The sequence below is a fragment of the Amyelois transitella genome, chromosome 3 (genome assembly GCF_032362555.1).
Source record: "Amyelois transitella isolate CPQ chromosome 3, ilAmyTran1.1, whole genome shotgun sequence".
Taxonomy (NCBI): Eukaryota; Metazoa; Arthropoda; class Insecta; order Lepidoptera; family Pyralidae; genus Amyelois; species Amyelois transitella.
In genome coordinates this window covers 9,096,522-9,115,782 of record NC_083506.1, presented here as the reverse complement: position 1 = coordinate 9,115,782, position 19,261 = coordinate 9,096,522, and the positions used below count along the sequence as shown (strand labels likewise).

The 19,261-nt window shown below is 34.4% G+C and overlaps 3 protein-coding genes across 6 annotated transcripts in view; 2 read left to right on the top strand and 1 right to left on the bottom strand.

Annotated features, from left to right (window-relative positions):
* LOC106140165 (cytosolic carboxypeptidase 1) overlaps window positions 1-6,316 on the bottom strand; it is a 57,064-nt gene extending 50,748 nt beyond the window's left edge. For all 4 annotated transcript variants that reach the window (XM_060952413.1, XM_060952407.1, XM_060952404.1 and 1 more), the window contains exon 1: window positions 6,188-6,316. In XM_060952413.1, coding sequence (XP_060808396.1) covers window positions 6,188-6,314 — 127 coding nt within the window. In that variant the 5' untranslated portion in view covers window positions 6,315-6,316. The remainder of the gene's footprint in view (window positions 1-6,187) is intronic.
* Window positions 6,317-11,627: 5,311 nt separating this feature from the next.
* Window positions 11,628-13,421, top strand: LOC132902720 (uncharacterized). The gene is made up of 3 exons (XM_060948876.1): window positions 11,628-11,758; window positions 12,851-12,983; window positions 13,207-13,421. The coding sequence occupies exons 1-3, from the start codon at window positions 11,666-11,668 to the stop codon at window positions 13,419-13,421; spliced, it is 441 nt and encodes a 146-aa protein (XP_060804859.1). The 5' UTR covers window positions 11,628-11,665.
* A 505-nt stretch (window positions 13,422-13,926) lies between these two features.
* Window positions 13,927-17,273, top strand: LOC106140112 (uncharacterized). Its single transcript, XM_013341646.2, has 3 exons — window positions 13,927-14,026; window positions 15,016-15,180; window positions 15,498-17,273. Exons 1-3 carry the CDS (start codon window positions 14,021-14,023, stop codon window positions 16,404-16,406), a joined length of 1,080 nt encoding a protein of 359 aa, XP_013197100.2. The 5' UTR covers window positions 13,927-14,020; the 3' UTR covers window positions 16,407-17,273.
* Window positions 17,274-19,261: the final 1,988 nt, after the last annotated feature.

Below are 19,261 nucleotides of genomic sequence, written 5' to 3'. Positions count from 1 at the left end.
CGGTTACAGCCAAATATTCCGGACACTTACTCAAGTCTAATGTATTATGAGTAAATAAATATGGCTGTGATTTTAGGAATTGCTCCAGAAACAATATAACTTTATTTCGTCAAGAAACGATAAAGTAAGAACTTAATACCATCAAAACATCGATTGCCAGGTGGAAATTGCAGTATATAGCCTTGTATTTTTAATGGTACAAAAAAGTATTAAACTACAAACAAATACCACCAAACAACTTGAAATTGGAGATGGAATGGATATGCAAATTTAACCTCATGAGAATGCATCTTGCACTAGCAGAATCCCTTTCTTGTTCTTAATGCATAACTTCAATATTGTTAAGAAAGGAATCCCGAAATATACTTACAAGACAGATGAGTGTAATTTCTATCTAAAAATTAATATGATTTATGGTTACAAGTGGTCGCCGACGCGCGTACTCGGTTCCCATCATAATATCCCGGCATTGCCAACGACAGAATTGTAAACATGTCCCTGTCCTCAGCTGCCAAACAAATAATCTTAACATCTTGATTGGCATTTAAACTTGGTTAGTTATTTGTGTTATCCCATAATTAAACCATATAAAAAGAATGTAGGTACGGTTACATACGGTAAGTATATCAAAATTAAACGAGAGAAACCCACTCCTGTTATTAGGAAGTACATTTGATTTTGCTTTAATTTGAAATCAGAACACTGGTCACGTCAAAACATATTTTAATCATATCAACATCGTTCATCGATCCAAATTAGCATTTAATTGGATTTTTAATAAAACATTAATTATGTGCCAACAGATTGGTGTAATAAATATTCCAATCAATCAAAGACAAGTTCCTATGAGCATACCAGAATAAAGGCGCTATTGGCAATAAAGCAATAAATCCAAATGTTAAAAGAGATATAAATATAAAAAAAATAACACTAAAGTATTTTATTAAAAAAAAAATAAAAGGTAATAATAAAAAAAAATAAGTATAACATCAAATAAGGCAACCGAAACGTATATACTGATATAAGAGTTATTATTGTCCAATTAAAATTTAACAATGTGTCAACAATGTAAGATATGACTATTGTTTTTAGTTTACATGAATCAATGTGTAGATAATTTATTAACCAAAGTTATGTTCTGCTTTTATGGTATGATCTAGAGAAGTATCACACCAACCAATGTCAAGGAACAGCTGATTTATGCCACCACCAAAATAGACGGCCGCTCTGAACACCATTACATCATTGTTGTTAGACACGTCTAGAAAAAGTATGGCTATTCTAACGCACACCAATCGCTAATCTGTTGAAAAAATAAAGATCTCAGTCGAAATCTACAAAGTTTATTTGTAATTCAATTCGATTGCCTTTAATCTTCCTTAAAGTGGTGTTACAAATTAATGTTTATTATATCTGAAATAGAAATATTTTTAAACGCGTAAACTCCTTCTTCAAAAGCTTTTTTGTAGGAAACATAAATTGCGTAGATCAATTTCAAATTATCGATACTTCATACTGTATGTAAATAAGTAGACATAGACTCAGATAATGGGGTCCTGGTACAGATGGCGCCAATCGGAAACTAAACATAGGGGTACAACCCCTAATAATATGAATAAATTAATGGTAACACTTAGAAGCCGGCACGGAACGGACGGTGTTTTGGCTAAGGGCCCATTGTACACAAGCCCCTGGAGGCATCTCCAATCACGCGATGCCAGTGCCATTGCAGGTATAACATGACACTCTTTTCTGATTTAATGTTCCTTGGAAATTCTTTTTAAATGGTTGCATATCTGGTTTGCTGAAAATGTATTTAAGTTAAGCAAAGTAGGTCGGCGAACGGTTTTAAGCTGCAATTGGAAATAACGTTCGGATGGCGTGGCAAAATGAATACGAAGCATGTTTCAGTCGTATTTCTTCATTTATTGGAATATACCGCAAATCATATGATCATACTTGATCATTCATGGCTAAGCGTTGGCTAAGCGCATTCATTTCAAGTTAATAATCATCATTATCCTCCTCGGTTTCGTTCTCAAGGGTGCTCCTGTGACCATTGGCCATGATTCAGGATATGGTAAATCAGATTTTATAAAAAGCGAATCCCGACTGAATTCCATAACAATTACTAGGGGAACTTTTAGATTGGATGTTTAAAATGTACAGTGCCATTTTTGAACGTTTTTCCATAGAAATATTCATAGTTGAAGACGGAATTTTTGTACAAATATATCTAGTACCTACCTATTCTACCTATCTAGTCTAGTGAATGTGTAGATATCAGGAGTATTCATTCTGTTTGTGTGTTGCATGATAATACTTAATAATATTCAACTATCTGATTCGATAAAGCTAATGCGTTCCTTACTCACGCAAACAGGGAGTGAAATTGATTGAACGTAAATGTTTACAGTTTTATCACACCCTTTAATATGATTGCACTGAATACTTAAAATTACCTACTTTTTGAGAGAAGGATTAATCCTGATCTTGACAGGTAACTCCATCGACTTAGTTTAATCATCGGTAATTTCAAATTTTTTTTACATGTTATATTGCGTTGTGAAGAATTAAAATAGTGAGGCAAGCCAATTAATGCTGGCCGGTCGCCTTGTACTGAACTAGAAATTGTTAAGTATCTTTAAACGTCAATCATCTAGGTATACATATCATCTATATAGACTAAACAGGAAACTACTATTGTTGAAATTTGGCGTGTAGGTTTCTTAATGTAGCCTAAGGGTGGGTACAAAAGGATTTTCCGAAATTCCCGCGTGAACTGAAATTACGAGATATTTGAATAATCCGGGCGGGGTCGCGAGACTACTCTCTCAAGATTTTATATATAGATATTATTTTGTATGACAATTTACATACTTACATAAAATTACGCCTTTTTTTTGGAGAGGTAGGCAGAGACTACATCTTTCCACTTGCCACGATCTCTGCATACTTCTTTCGCTTAATCTACATTCATAACTCCCTTCACGCAAGGTATCGGGTACTTTTGATGTTTGACAATTTCATTTAATGAAATATACAAGAATCTGATCTAACGGGGATATAGGTTTTGTACACAGTTATAATATAAAGTGGCAAATTTTTGCATTATTTTAAACAGAATAGTTATATGGGGCATGATGTATACATTTTCGAATCGTAACTTTTTAATGTGAATAAATAATTTTAACATCTAACAGACTGGCTTTAGATGAGAAGTATGTATATATCCTTCCTACTCTTTATCTTTAGTAGCTTTAGGATTCTTTACTACAGTTAATACATTGTCAGATGCTTGTATTCCTTCAGTTGAGTTATATCTATGCAAATTACAGTTTCCCACAATCGTGAAGCCGTATTTCTGGCATAGTGCCCAGCATTAATTTTTAACAGCACCTCTCTACTAACTAATGTAGAGAAAAATAACAGTACTAATGAACTATTTTCTTGCTGGAGACTGTTACAAATCCCATCTTGTGACGTGTAACATCAAAAGATTTTAAGCGCTGCAAAAATTGTTTCTAATTTACCCCGCCATATAATTTACTTGTGTAATTTACGTTACATTACTATGTTTCTAATTTACCCCGCCCCCGCCAATAGCGTACCAACTGCATTTTTAAGGCACAAAACTCGAGCGCTTTGTAGGCTCATGATCCTCCTGGTTTTTCTCCCGGTTGAGTTTTTTATTATGGAGGTAACTCGCAGCGCATCCGAGAGTGGCCTCGTGAGGGAATATAAAGCATTCCCGTGTGACCTCCTTGACGGAGGGATACAGTTTATTAATTTCATCTCTTAATTATAGAGTATTTCTGATAGGAAAGTCGACTAAAGGCAGATATGTTAGTGATCAATATGTACTGGATCTCTGCAGATACTCATTTTGACAACACATTCTGCAGTCGCCTTTCAGCCTGACTTGAAAATAAAGAGCCAGACTAAGTTTTACAAGTTTTCACTATATCTATTCATATAACGAAGTAATGTAAAACTGCAAGTCGGACTCGCGCAGGATGGGTTCCGTATCATCATCACGTTTGGTTACTTAAATATTTATTTATTATATTCACGTTTCTACCTGATATTAATATCGACCAAAAAAAATACGTATGTTGTATGAGACTGTAAAGTAGGGCTCTAATAATTACTTTATTATTATTTGATTATTTATTTTAAAAGGTATTATAGGTACATGTAAATATTCTGAGAAAATTTTAAGCGGCTACCTGTTACCGTTATTAATATCTGAAATAAAATACGAAAAGAAACACGTTGATTGTATGGGGATACCCCCTTTATATTTTTTGTATTTGTTATCTTATCGGCAACCGAAAAACATAATTTGTAAAAATTTCAGCTTTGTAGCAATCACGGTTTATCCGATACAGCCTGGTGACAGACAGAAGGACAGACGGATAGACAGACAGTTTTTTACCTTGTAGGTACGGCGCCTTAAAAATCACTGTTATATAGAGTCCTGAAGTCGATTAAAAGAGAGCAACTTCTAACCAATTTGTAAAATAAACCTTTGGTAATACGTGAAACTGCGGTATATGTGACCAACGCACCTTTTACGACTTCCCTACAGTTATTGATGATTTTATCTCCTATAATTCTATAATATTCACATAAAAAATGAGTCTTTCATTTAAACTATGATGCGTTTTATAGTGGCGTCGCCGACACGCTAATTTGTAATTTTATTGATTTCCTGATCGCATTTTCATTTCAAGGTTGTGCGATGTTTACCGGTACTCTCCAATCTACCGATATGAATATCCTGCATAATTATAAACTGGATGGAGCGAATGTATTCACGTCGTCTAGACCTAGACTAAATTATTCTAGTTTACATGGTAACAGTAGTTTTAAAATTTTTGCCATACACTTTCGGCCAGCGAATAGGAACACTTCGTCACTTCATGTATATCGCCATCAGGTACGAGCTTCTCGTTTTCCGTGTGGTTTCTAGCACTTTTCCATGGATGTCGTAACTTGGGATTCCTCTTGTTGGCGATGGATTACCGTTTGAATTTCAATGCCATTATGAAGAAATAGGGTAGAACGTAGCCTTTCAGTATTTTCGAGACTGTTAGCTCTGACTACAAGACTACAAGAGATATAGACGTGACCATGTGTGTGTACGTGCTCCTCGAAATGGGGCCGGCTATGTAATGTTACAAGTGTACTTTCGAGACCACGTTGATAGAGGACTTTGTACTATACTGACACATTCACTAATGTTTTTTCACTCGTCCTAAGAACATCGATTTTTCAATTTACACGGACGAAGTCGAGAGTAAACTCTAGTGAGAAATATGCTGAGGACCAAGCATTTATTGCGCAAAAAAAATGCATCCGAGCCATTTATGGAGTTGCTCCAGACGTATCGTGTAAGCCTCTCTTTAAATTATTAAACATTCTTCCACTTCCTTGTCTGTACGTATTTGAAATTGACAAATTTGTAAAAGTTAATTACAAATTGTTCAAAGAGGCTGAAGAGGTATACCCAAGAAGCACAAGAAATGTGCATAGACTGGGTTAGATGTAATACCGAAAAACGAAAGATTTAAAAATAATTGTTACTTTATATGCATATCCATATTTAACATAATACCGGAAGACAAAATGTTTGAATTATAATTTATTCAAAAATAAATTATTTTGCTGGCCTATTGAACATTCTTTTTATACAGTCCATGAATTCCTCAATTTTAGATAAAAATTAAATTTATTCATAATTATTTTATTTTCTTGAAATCAAATATTGACTTGACATAATATTTACTTCATTTTATTAAAAATTAATTAATTGACTTATGTATAATTTTATAATAATTTACATGCTATAATTAATGGCTGACCAGGAGGAAATATGTTTGATTTTACACCTTTTGCAAACCCTAGTCAAAAGCAAATAAATATTCTATTCTATTCTAAAAAAAATGGGACTTTATCAGCATCAGGCGCGTATTTTTAGTGCAGCAGTCCACCGCCGGTTTTTCAGATTGTAAATTTGGTTTTTAGATCCCTTATGGTTTAGAGGTGTGCTTAAAGAAATTTCCCGAAATTCTAGCTAAAGGGAAATTGATGGGAATTTTTTTGCTTTACGCAGGTGGAGCCAAGGGCTTACTTTTCTGCCAATTATTTTAAGGATAAAAAAATTGTTTTTTTTTTTATATACCGTGTGAGGTGAGCCTGGCGTTGATCCGCGCGGTGATGGCTCGGGCCACCTCCACGGAGTCCGGGGCGCGTTGCTGGTGCAGGCGGAGCCGGTCGAACAAGCAGTCCACCGCCGATTCGTCCGCCATACGATATGCTGTAAGAGGCAAACGCCAATTTTATATGTAAATGATAACAAGACTAATCTGTAACGCACATAGTCAGTGAATTTACAAAAATACTGATATTAATAGGAAGTCCTTTATGAACTTTTATATTGCATGAAAAACAATTACTGGCATATTCTACAAGTGGCAGAATTTAAAAAATAACGAATATCGTTTCAAATAATGTTTTTTTTTAATCCCTTTAAAAAAATCTATCACCTGGACGATTATGGTAATTCTTTAAAAGCATGATAAGTGACAGCCTTTGTGACATAAGTAGGCTTTCTTTGTACGTCTATTTACATTTATAACATAATATTTTGAAAATTATATTTGAGTCGAATAGATTATTTTTGGTTAAAGGTTTTATATAAATACAACTTTACATCAGAACCTCAAGCTCTGAAGCTAGGCCGTGGCGGGCGCAACACCCAAAGATGAAAGAGAGAAATTACAATCGATTTAATTAAAGAATTAATATTACGTACGTTAAAGTTAAAGGCATAAATAGCATAAACAAATTAAAGTTTTTTTTCTTTTTTTGACCGAGAATAATGTAAGTTGGAAGAAGCAATATTGTAAAGGAAATGGTTGTGGTCACTGATTAGTAGGGTGTTGAACTCGAAATGTTTATATATGATGTTTACAAAACAAAACATAAATTAATGTTTGAGATGTGATCAATTTTCGTTGTTTCACTATACAAATTAATTAGAGTAGTTACTAGATCAGGCCTGTGTTTCTTATTATGAACAATTTTAACAAATAAATTACATAATATACGAGAACCTAAAATATTTTTGAAAATGTAGGCCAAAACATAATCTGTTTCTACTGAGGCCGCTTGATATCTACTGTAATGGTTTTGAGAATGATGATATTTAACGTACGTGGGTGTGTGGTGCTGTTCCTTCGCGATAATTGGAATAAGTTGATGTTTTTGTAAACAATTAGTGTTGTGTGCGAGCGTTTTTTGTCGCTGTAGCGGTGAGCGCCGCGACGGCCGAAACCCGACTGATCCCGACCGCGCTGAAAGGAAAAGCGGAGGGGGCGGGCGCGGGGCAGACGTCACGCTGGGAAATTGTCTCTCGGCTCCCGGCTAGTCTAGCACGCTCATTCACTAAAACATCAGCTGATACACAATAATTACCATACTTCGAATTACTTATGCATCGTTTCAGTGAAATCTATACATATAATAAAACAGTAAAAATATTTTGTCTGTACATTTAGTATTTTTGACTGAAATGGATAGAGGGACACTTAGAATGAATAATAGAAAGAAAAATATATTTTTTTTAATTTCTTGTCTGTCTGTATGTATGATCATGATTATCTCCGAAAGTACTGAACCGATTTACTTTAAACTTTCACCAATTGCTTTGTTTTAACTCAGAAAAACATTTAAAGTTTGTTTCATCAAAATCGGTTCACTAAAAAAAAAGTTATCGTCATTTGAATGAACTCAAGGCAAGGTTTGCCTGCAAATAAGTTTACGCGGACGAAGTCGCGGGCAACAGCTAGTATAAAATATATACAGACCAAATAGGTATATGTAGCTACTAGGTAGGATATAGGTGATTATTTGAAATTGAAACTTAAAAAAAAAACTTACATTTTCTTTTTGGTTTTTTTATTTCTTCAGTTGTTTGGGCCGAAGAGTCAGTCGATGCAAAAACTAGGGATATGAAAAAAAAAGCAATAAAAATAAATGGGAAAAGGGATTGTCGGCTGCTGTAGCGCAGAAAGTGCTTGTGTCGAAGAAAATATTAAGTCACGTTGAGTTCGGCTAATCGTTTGCAAAAGTATGTCCTTCTTTTCTTAAAACGCTGAGTTGGAGGTAGCATACCTACACACCCCTCCGGTTAAGGGGAGTGATTTATGTAAGTATGTATACACAATAAGTGGCCATGTTTTAATTTCTTTAGCTTTTTATGGACACCACGAAATATTGGCAATTTCACACGTTCCTTAGTATAACGGTCTCTACAGGCGAACAGAGTGCAACCTGATCCTTTCCAATTATGGCATCTTAAATATACGAATATTTAAATTAAATACTCCATATAAAAGACGAAAAACATTCCTTATACCATTCTGAAGTACAATTTATTTCTTAGAAAAACCATGTTGTTCGTATCAACAATAGTAATCTATTTTTGTCATTATTGTCATTATACTAATCTATTAAGATGTTATTTATTCAAAGCAGGATAAAATAGGTTTATTAATTAAAAATAGAAAGGTATTACGTGAAGATTTAGATACGACCTATCTTTATGAAATCTGGCCATTTATGTAATTTGCTTACTGATAAATTATGAAAAGACTCCATAATCCATTTATATCAAAATTAACATTGTAGTTAAAGGCACATGATACCTATATTGACGAAAAGTTATCTCAATTTTTCTATTTTCTAACCAAAATGGTACTTACTTTTCCATCTTTAATGCAGACAAACAGTAATTACAAATTGCATTAGACTTTTGTCCGGAGCTTTGCTTTCATGGGAAGAAAAGTAGCCCATATTTTAAGAAGGCCTAATCTACTATTACAAATTGTGGAAACTCGGTCTAATAGTTTTCGAGTTTACTATGAATTATGAAATTAGTGAAAACTTGTTAACGAAAATCAAGTTAGTTGATGAAATAAATAAATATGAAACTATTCAGATGAGTAAAGTTCAATTTGTAATTGTTTCACTTATTGAATTCGTACTTTCTTACGAACGTACGTACGTAAGACATCTTGTCTCATCTCACCTCTCTGTCTTAACAAATCCACGCAAGATGACTTAAACTTTTCTTGTTTGTTTATCAAAAAATAATAAAAAATATTGGATAATGTAGGGTAAGTGTTTCGGCGTCAAATTACGAAACAATAACTTCTACGAAGGTTCATTTACATTAGGTGACATATTATTTGTCTTTTTGGAAGTATTTAAATTTAGGTTATTTGTAAGATTCATTTTATTTTTCGTATTCAAAATTCAAAAATTAAAAATTTTTATTCATTATTATAGGATACTATATATCGCTTAATAATCGTCAAAACGTATGGTTTAACAACATTGGTTGACGTCAAATAAATTACTTAAAAACTAAGTTTACTGCCGCTTCCAAGGCGTCAGTGCAGAAGAAGCGGTAACAAACTGCACTGCAGCATTTTCTTCAACAACGTCAACCTTACAATATTAATTAAACTTAGTGATTCGTTAACACGATGATCATGATGTTCATATGCGAATTTGCTGATATTTGATGATAATCTATTCACATAATGATAACAAGTTACGAGCGATAAATCTGTCGTAGAGTGTTAAACATAAATTTAACATAATTTTTAGATTTAGTTGACAAAAGCCCACATGAGTTTGACAATTTTTTGGTTATACTGTATTTACCAGCAAATAATATTTTTATAATAGAGCTTAACATATTTTAAACTTTAGAACAATATCTAAGCTTTCTATTAAGTAATGGTCTGGCATATGTCTACAGCTCCGTCAGCAAAAAATGAAAAAACCCCTTTAATTCCTGTTCCCGTAGGAGATTTAAGAAATTCTCTCATAGTGCTGTCCCTTATGCTCCCTCAAGGAACATACGTGCCTAATTACTCTTAATACGTGCTAAGGGTGCTACTGTTTTCGGCAAATAAGGCAATGGACGGACAAAGTTATGAATGAACACACCTGACATTTTCGATTGAGTGATGTAGAGACATTAATATTATCTTCATATTATAGTTTACTGAAATCCATTTCAGTTATACGAAAAAAATGTACTTATTATTTTACATGGAAATTATTACAGGTATTTATTTCAGATTTATTGATTAACGTACTTGTCAAATCGACGTTAGACATTTTTGTGGAGGCTACACAAAAAAGGCTACACCTCAGGACAACACAGCCAGTATTTAAAACGAAAAGGCTCAACAAAGAGGTAACGAGTGATAAATTGGAGTACATACCGAGAAGTAAATATTTTGTACATTTAATAGCCGTACTCCTAAGTGAGCGTCGGTGGTCGAATCGGTAAGGGGCCCGGTTTAAATGTGTGATGTGCATAAAAAGCACAGGTTCAAATCTCAGCTCGGCCATGTATTAATGACTATTAACAAAGTTATGTACATTAGTTTGAATCCTAACTGCAGCTCTTACGGCGAGGGAAAACATCGTGAGGAAACCTGCAAATTCAGGCAATTGAAAGTATAACCATGATCGATCCAAAACGGATTAGGTTTACCTGCAAAAGTTGAGGTGGTCAGATGGGAGTCGCTTCGTGTAAACGCCTGACTCACCCAATTCAGGATCTATGGTCAAAGGCATATCTTGGGCTCCTCTCTAGAGTGATGAGGATGCAACCAGGAGAAAAGCATAGAGGAAAAAAGCCGTAATCTTAAGTGTAGTTAAATGCTCTATGGATACACTAGTGATATTTAGACAATGAAAATTAAAAATTAACAACGACTTAAATTATGAAAGTGCCGATAAGAGTACGGTAGCGAATTTTTCAGAACCAAATAATTTTCTATAAAGTATGCATGATTTATAGGTGTAATATTGCATGATTATTGATCACATCAGATTGGTAGAAATGTCAGTGAGAGATTGGTAGCAAATGTCAAGAGATTTAGATCTGGACAAGCCTTGAACGGTGTCCACATAATATAATTTTGTATGTTGAATGTCAATGGAGTTTAAACAAGACCCAACGTTAGGCTCTCTTTGCTCTGTGCAGTTGTATGCAGCAGCAAAACTTTCTGACTTTGTAAGAAGTTACTGGGTAGGGTACCCAGTAACATTGGTATGTCTTCTCATTGGCAGCATGTATTGCTGCTTGCACTTTCATCTTAGGGCATTTGTGCGAGTCATACCTAAAAAATTATCGATTTGGGAAAGAAGAATGTAAGAAATATTGTAGTATTTTCAATTCTTCCAGTTTCTATAGACTGAGCTCAGTTTCACATCTTCAAAATCATGGAAGTCTGAATAATTCCTGTCAATTATTACAAGTTACAAAGAGAGACTTGAAAGGAAATATCAAAGCGCGCAATTATTTTTTTGAAAACAAGACTGGTTCATAGATCTGTATAATATAATGTATCTGGCTGACAGCTAGTAGTAATGATATAAGAATGTGCTTCTTTGTTTATTTTGGTATAGAAAATATTAATAAATATTTTCAATGTTTGTTTTTGTTGATATAAATACAAATGAGGTGGATGTGTTTATAAGATGAAATCAATAAAAACACCGTTTTCTTGTCTACTAATTTAATAATTGCGACGATTTTGTATAATTCACACGCTTGAAGTACATTGTAATAATGCATACACTTTGTTTTGTTGTCTTTAATTTAATATTACGTTTAAGTAGTACGTTGACATTGCATGTCGATAAGGAAACCAATAAATCACAGGTATTTTTACAGTACATTTACACACATTATATTTTATTATGTTATTAGTACATTATACTCGTAGATAACATTTATTCGAGACTTAGGATGTTATATTCCCAACATTCCAAATTTTAGAGTCTAAAGCAGTAAATAATAATACATTTAACGTTTAAGTAAAACTAATTTTTTTTTTGTTTATTTTGGCACAAACAGTCATTACAACATTTTTACAATTAGAATTACATATTAAATAGACAAATAGCGCCGAAAAATTTTACAAAAACATTTAAATTATGCTAGTGTGTTGACAACATAACAATTGACAAAATAGCTAAACAAGTAACTGGTTAACGTAATACATTACATTACATAAATGGTTTTCACATATAAATTAAAGCAGCATTTATCTAATTATTTTACGATGCTGTTGAAAGTGCTAGGAATAATTTCCTTTTTAGAGTCTGCAGCGATTGGTTATTTTACCCCTATATGAACCTATACTTCAAATTTCATCGTAATCGTTACAGCGGTTTTCGAGAACGCTAGTATCGTTCTCGAAATAATATATATATATATAAATTACGATGAAATTTGATATGTATATATATATATATATTTGTATATAAATGTATTTATATACAAATATGTATTAAGCAAATATTTCTTTTTAAAAGTAAAGGATCGACCGGTTTTTGAACAACACATATTGTGAATAGTAGTATTTTGTTTTGTTTACATTTTTATCTTTATATTCAGGTAGCGACCTTTATGCATAACTGGGTAATTAATAATTAATGCATAGCTATGCAGGAAAAAAAAGTTTCAAAAATTTTAAAGGCAATATTCGCGCGTTAGGCTATAAGAGACTTAAACCTGATTTTCATTGATTTATCCCTGAAGTGACGAAAGAAGAAGAAGTCCGTATGTGAAGATCGGGGCAAGTTGAAAAATTTATGCAGCCGACAATCCTGCCACTATTCATGGATTCCAAGTGGTGATTTAGACTTGATTCAGTAAGGCTAAAAGGCTGTGTATAGCATTTATTGTAATAATAAACTTAAAAATAAATAACATCTCAAAATATGCTCATATTTTTTTGTATTGTTCCAGATGATCATTTTAGAGAATACAACTATGATCAGTGATCAAATTGTTAAGCTTAATACCACCTTAAGCTTTGAAGGGTCAAGTAATGCTACCGAAGCAGCTCTCTTATTAAGGAAGAAAAGACAAAGCGGGGCCGGTAAGACTGTACTCACTCATTGTATCTTGTGACTTTTGCTTTGCCTTGGGTTAAGCCCATAGGTCAAATATGTGATATGTGAAAATGTGTGAATGTCAAAAGGCACACTCCGGCCTCTTCTCTAGAGAGGTGAGGATCTCAGAATGTATCCGAGACTAACGCAGGAGGGAGAAGAAGATGTGATGTAAGAATTTTTTCAATGCTGAAAAATATTTTGTTTCAGGCAAGTACGCTGACTCTGCAAAGATGGATCAAACAAGACTTATTCGTTTATGGCTACAGCTGTTTGCAAATGCTTGGGGAGCCGTGTACATTGGGGGAGCGCACCCTCTCCATCACAATGTACCGAAGCCTGTGGTAGGCATGTTCAAACGAAGGATTGGAGAGTTTCTGTTCCCTAAACCGAAGGGCGAAAGAGACGAAGATGAACCATCATGATCAGAGTTGTCAAAGCTTATATCTTTTGAATAAAAAAAATACTGTTTCTAAATACTATTAAAACAAACTCGTATTGTTTTCTTCATAGAATCATATGAAGTGACACTGTCGCTTACTCTAATAACACTTAACAAAGCATTCATGTTGTTACTAATAATTCAGTCAGAATGAAATAGTTCAGTTTTATATGAACGGTGTCTTTTAAATTTATTTTCGAATATTTTCAAGTATAGTATAGGTTCTATTCTTGTACAAAAACTTATGAAAATGACGTCTATTCAACACCTATTTGCTACACAATGAGATAATATAATCGATATAGTATGCAGAAATATAGCATTCATATCATTTTTATTTTCAAAATTTCAATTATTTTAAGCTAATGGTGGCCTTCCATTCTTAGACTACAGGTTATGTTTACACGGTAAGGAATAAAGACATTATAATGTAAGTAAGCGAACAGTCCTGTAAAAATCTCAAGGCGTATCCAGTGACTTTCTTTCTTTTTGTCGTGGGCGCGACAACGAAAACGTATATATAATAGTCGTCCAAAGAATCTCCACGCTTGTTACACGGACCGTGCCGCCACTGCCTCCGCGATGAAGGTATGATCTCGCGCAGCTTTCGGACGAACTAGTTTCATTTGGCGTTCGTGTGTGATCAGTGTATATTATTGTGTGCCGACCAGTTTTTGTATTGAGCATATTATAAAAATTATTAAGTGTTTTATGGTTATCGTGATATTGGTAGTCATACTCTATGACAGTGTGCTGCTGCTGCTCCTTTTACCGTGTATATTGTAAGAGTCAATAGTGAGAAAGAATTACATTTTAGGGGATTGGATAGCAACCTGTCATAATTTCCTTAGGATTATTTTGATTGTGGTCTCAGTCTACCCCGTAAGGAGTTAAGACGTGATATGTATGTGGTGTGTGTATTTCAGCTTTTCAACGGTTATCGTAATGTTAGTATTGGCTAAACCCTCATAAGTATGCAAGAAACATTCAATCTGTTGTGGGCACGTTTAGAATTTCAATCTTTCGCAAAGTGGAATGTTTCCTTTTCTAGAACTTATCCAATTTCTTTGTTATATTTTTACATATATACATATAATCACGTCTATATTCCTTTTGGGGTAGGCAGCGCCAACAGTCTTGACAAGACTGATGGTCCAGGTTCAGCTGTTTGGCTTAATGTTAGAATTGAGAGAGTGAAAGGTTGTTAGCGCGTTGCCTAAAAGAAGAATCTTAAATATCCTATCCTATCTCTTAGTCGCCTTTTACGACATCCATGGAAACGAGATGGAGTGATCCTATTCTTTTTTTTTATTGCTGCCGGAAACCATACGGCACTATTTATATATAAATATTTATACGTTCATACAAAATATCACGCTAATAGATGTTGTTTATTTAAAAAATCTTAAATTTTTCTATTATTAAATAAACACACATAAAATAATTTTATTATTATTTAAATGAGAAACACATACTTAAACAAAGCACAGAAGGCTACGTTGAACATAAAAGTGAAAACATTTAGAAACCTTCTTAACAGGATTATGCAGAAATTTAAATCCGTGTGTGATAAACAGGTGCTGGCGTTATTAATATTCTGTGCGGTGTCAGCAAACGCTGCGCCCGGTGCTGGTGGCACGAGTGTAGCTTGGCCTGGTGGAAGGAAGACTACTAGACAACTGATCGCAACCGTCACGCCACAAATTAAAACAGCCTTTGCAACCACGCAATATATAAATGCTGTAAGTAGAAGTTCGATGTCATTTTCAAACTTGTTGGCCGCTATGGAAATAATTGGTTCGCAACCAGTTGAGAACATTCCCTACATGCTGTGCGAGTTTTAATAATCTTATTGTAAATATTTTTTCTAACACAGCTTCTTATATGTCCCTTTGTTTATTTTTCCTTGATAAACGTGTGATAGTGTTCCAACTTCTTGACAGTTTTATCAAAATATTTTTGATATATTGATGTATTGATAAATCGTATTGAAAAATCGATAAGCAAGGCATTAAAGATATTTCAAATATCACTAAGGGCGTTATTACTTTTGTTACAGATACCCTTATCATCGCTGTCAGGATATGATCAGCAATTTATTTACCAGCCGCAGATAAGCCACTTTAGTCCTTTTCAACCAGCCTTCTATCCTATAGCCGGTGGATCATTTATCCCACAAGGAGGTACCCTATTCACTGATGGTTCATATTTGACTGCTGACGCGTCATTTTTCCCACCTGGCGGTCAACTTATTTCTGGAGGAGGATCATATTATCCTCCAGGAGGTATTGTGTACCCTCCTGCTCCAGCTGCTCCCACAGCACCAGTACCAGAACAACCATTAGCAGATACTCCCTCTCAACCTGCAGGAGATTCAGATACGGCAGTTGTTGATTCGGCAGAGTTTCCACCTGAAAAACAGCCATCTACACCAGATGCGAAGCCACCGCCACCGAGCAGTTCAGGCATTCCACCTCAAGGTTCCACGCCGTCGACTGAACAAACTCAACAGGACAGCACTGACGCATCGTATCAACAATCGCCTGATCAGTCTACTTCATTTCCCCAATTCCCGCAAACACCCCAATACCCACAAGCTCCTGCTTCAAGTTTCCCACAACTCCCACAGGCTCCTGCATCAGGTTTCCCACAATTTCCACAGGCTCCTGCATCAGGTTTGCCACAATTTCCACAGGCCCCACCATCAGGTTTTCCACAATTCCCACAGGCCCCTGCATCAGGTTTTCCACAATTCCCACAAGCTCCAGGATCAGGTTTTCCACAATTCCCACAGGCTCCAGGATCAGGTTTCCCACAATTCCCACAGGCTCCAGGATCAGGATTCCCACAATTCCCTTCACAGTTGTTCCCTCAGCCATCTCCTTCCCCACCGTCCAGTTTTCCTTCAGCTGACAATAGCGATAGAGGAGTAGATGATGAAGATACCATATCCGTAGATTCTGCATAATATTGGTTATTATATGTATTTACGTTATTATGCGATTCATCAATAAGTTCCTTGTGTAAAAACACTAGTTAAAGGATTTCCAGTAGTTAATAATAGATGATAAACCATAACAGAATGAGTTTTTATGGTTCCGCATTAAAACGATAAGCTCTCCGTATAATTCCTTGCTTTTGGCAAATAAATGTCGTAATCCAGTATTAGTTTATATTCTTTTAATATTTTGTTTGCCTATTTATGACTACCTAAAGGTTCAGAAAAGAAGAATATTTTACTAGTCGTTGCCAGGGACTTTGCTCCCGTAAGGATTTTTGGAAAAGAATGAACCTAAAAGCTGTTAATTAAAATCGCTTTGGTAATCTGGTATTTTCTTTATCAAAATGGCTTGACCGGAAGACAAAATTACAGACACATTTGAATATTAGTATCCGCCTCAAAAATTATTTGATGTTATGATAAGGATCAGTTACTAGTTTGAAATGTGCGATTTTGAAAGAAGTTTAGTTAGTTAGGTTTATACGTTTTATTATAGTAAAATGCCTAATAGGTAACCTGATTCCAGTAACATACAATTTAAAAAAATATTCGTTTAGTTTTTTTTTCTATAATCAACCGATTAAATACCTATATTAAGTTAATTTTATTCACCGAAAAATGAAGGAAGTAACGAAAAAGAAAGTTGTTTTTAATTTCAAAAAATATTTAAAAAAACGCAATTACTCGCTTATCATAAACCGATTTTGAATGAAAAATAAAATCCTAAGTTATTCCTTTATCCAACAGGTCAATATCAACTTAGGGAAATAGGATGAACTCTTAAAATTTTATCTTTTTCATCACTCTATTCCTAAAGTCATACAAACATTTGTTGGGGTTGTATAAAAAATAAAAATATAAAGAGATTTAAAGTCTTGTAATGAAAAAATACTTTTTACTCAACAATTTCATTAGCTCCCAACATCTTTTTTTAGGAGTTCCAAAATCAATTTCTAGTTAATAACGTGCGATTGGATGGTAAAATTCAAATTCAAACCGAGCAAGCAATCCTATCGAAACATGAAAGTAGAATTCATGTATTTCAAACTTTTGATTCATATTATACATCACCATAAAAACTTGACCCTGGCAGTAGTACACAGGCAACCTGCCTCTGAAGAATACGTACTGCATTGGTACATACATCTTCATCACTACACATTGTAGGCGAAAGCGTTGCGTGTCGTGTTCTTCAAGAAGCTGAAATAAATATAAATATTACTTCATGCTATGTAGGTGCAAGTTTTTATTACATTCTTTCCAACTAATATCATCGGAGTTCCGAAAATTCCAAATATGATTTAAAATCATGCTGATAATTTTTCGTAAAAAATTAAATGTTAAAAACTATAATCATTGAAATACAAAAATAACATAAAGAATAGGATAAAAATTTAATGTGAGCCAAAATGCATCCGGTTGCATAAACCCTAATAATAAATGATAAAGATTGTAAGGATGTATGGATGTGTGTGTTTGTTTCTTTTTCACGCAAAAACTACTGAACTGGTTTTGATCAAACTTTGCGGTTATAGAGCTTAAACATTGGAATAACATTATAATTCAAGATTTAAAGCCGACAAAGTTGCGGACAACAGCTAGTACTTTTAAAATACTTTAAGATCGAAATGGACACTTACGGGTGACTGGACTTTCCATTAAGATAATTTTATCTAATTTTTACCTGTTTGTCCTCCTAGTGTTAATCCCGGTTATTTCCACACCTTGAGAGAGAGAAGCTTGAGGTGCGAATTTTGACCTTGATTCTGGATTATGTAAGTCAGGTTTTTACATGAAGTGACTCCCATCTTTTTCAGAGAAATCCAAATTACATATATAAACCCATAAGTAAACAATGGGGCAACAAGCATCCCTCGTAGCATGGCACGCGCGACGCCGAGTTTATTGCGCGAAAAACTATCGCTGTTTCGCTTTTTATTATGACGTGAAACGGGACAGCGATACTTTATCGCCTTCTACGGGGGCTTCACTAGATGAATGTTATATTCCCAGAACATACACAGTTATGTCAGTCAGTCACCCAATAACGCGAAAGTCTTTTAACTTATAATCCAAACGTGGATTAATTATTAAGGCAAAAATACCGTGACATATAATTCTGACTAGAACAAAAGAGTCGTACAATGTATACTTACATACGCAAAATGGGAATACTTAGCGTCATGCCAGGTCTTTATTGTCATATTAGCAGTTCTCCTTAAATATACTTTTTTGGTGGAATCACTAGTACACCAACCAAACTTGTAGATAGAGTGTAGATACGCTACAATAATTATAAAAATACTTAAAATTTTTTACAAATTTAATCTTTAAGTAAATCAGGTTTAAATGGCCTACGAGTCTTGTACTTTTCGGATTTGTTTACCCTGTAGTCCCCAGCACTTCATCTCTTTCCCATGGATTCTCCTTTAAGCAATGAGAAAGCAACCTGTCACAATTTGAATCTTAATTCCATCATTGAACTATACAGCCCAACGTTGTCTTTGAGTCTATGCGAAGCTGGGACTACAACTTTCACAATATTTCTTCAACTTCGTCGACAATAATTTATTTCTTCATAAAAGTTGACCTGACCATTTGCCAGAACTTTGTCAATTGATCTTTTTCGTCCTGGCGCTAGTCTCGGTTATATCTTCCCCGAACTGGAGAGGAGCCCGGGTAGCGCATTTTGACCATAATCCCGGATTGAAAGAGTCAGGTTTCACATGGTTTGTAATGTTTTTAGTTAAAAAGTACTTGTTAGATTAACACGAGTGATATGCCATAACTTACTTCGAGGTAGTCTCTCATGCCAAGAAGGC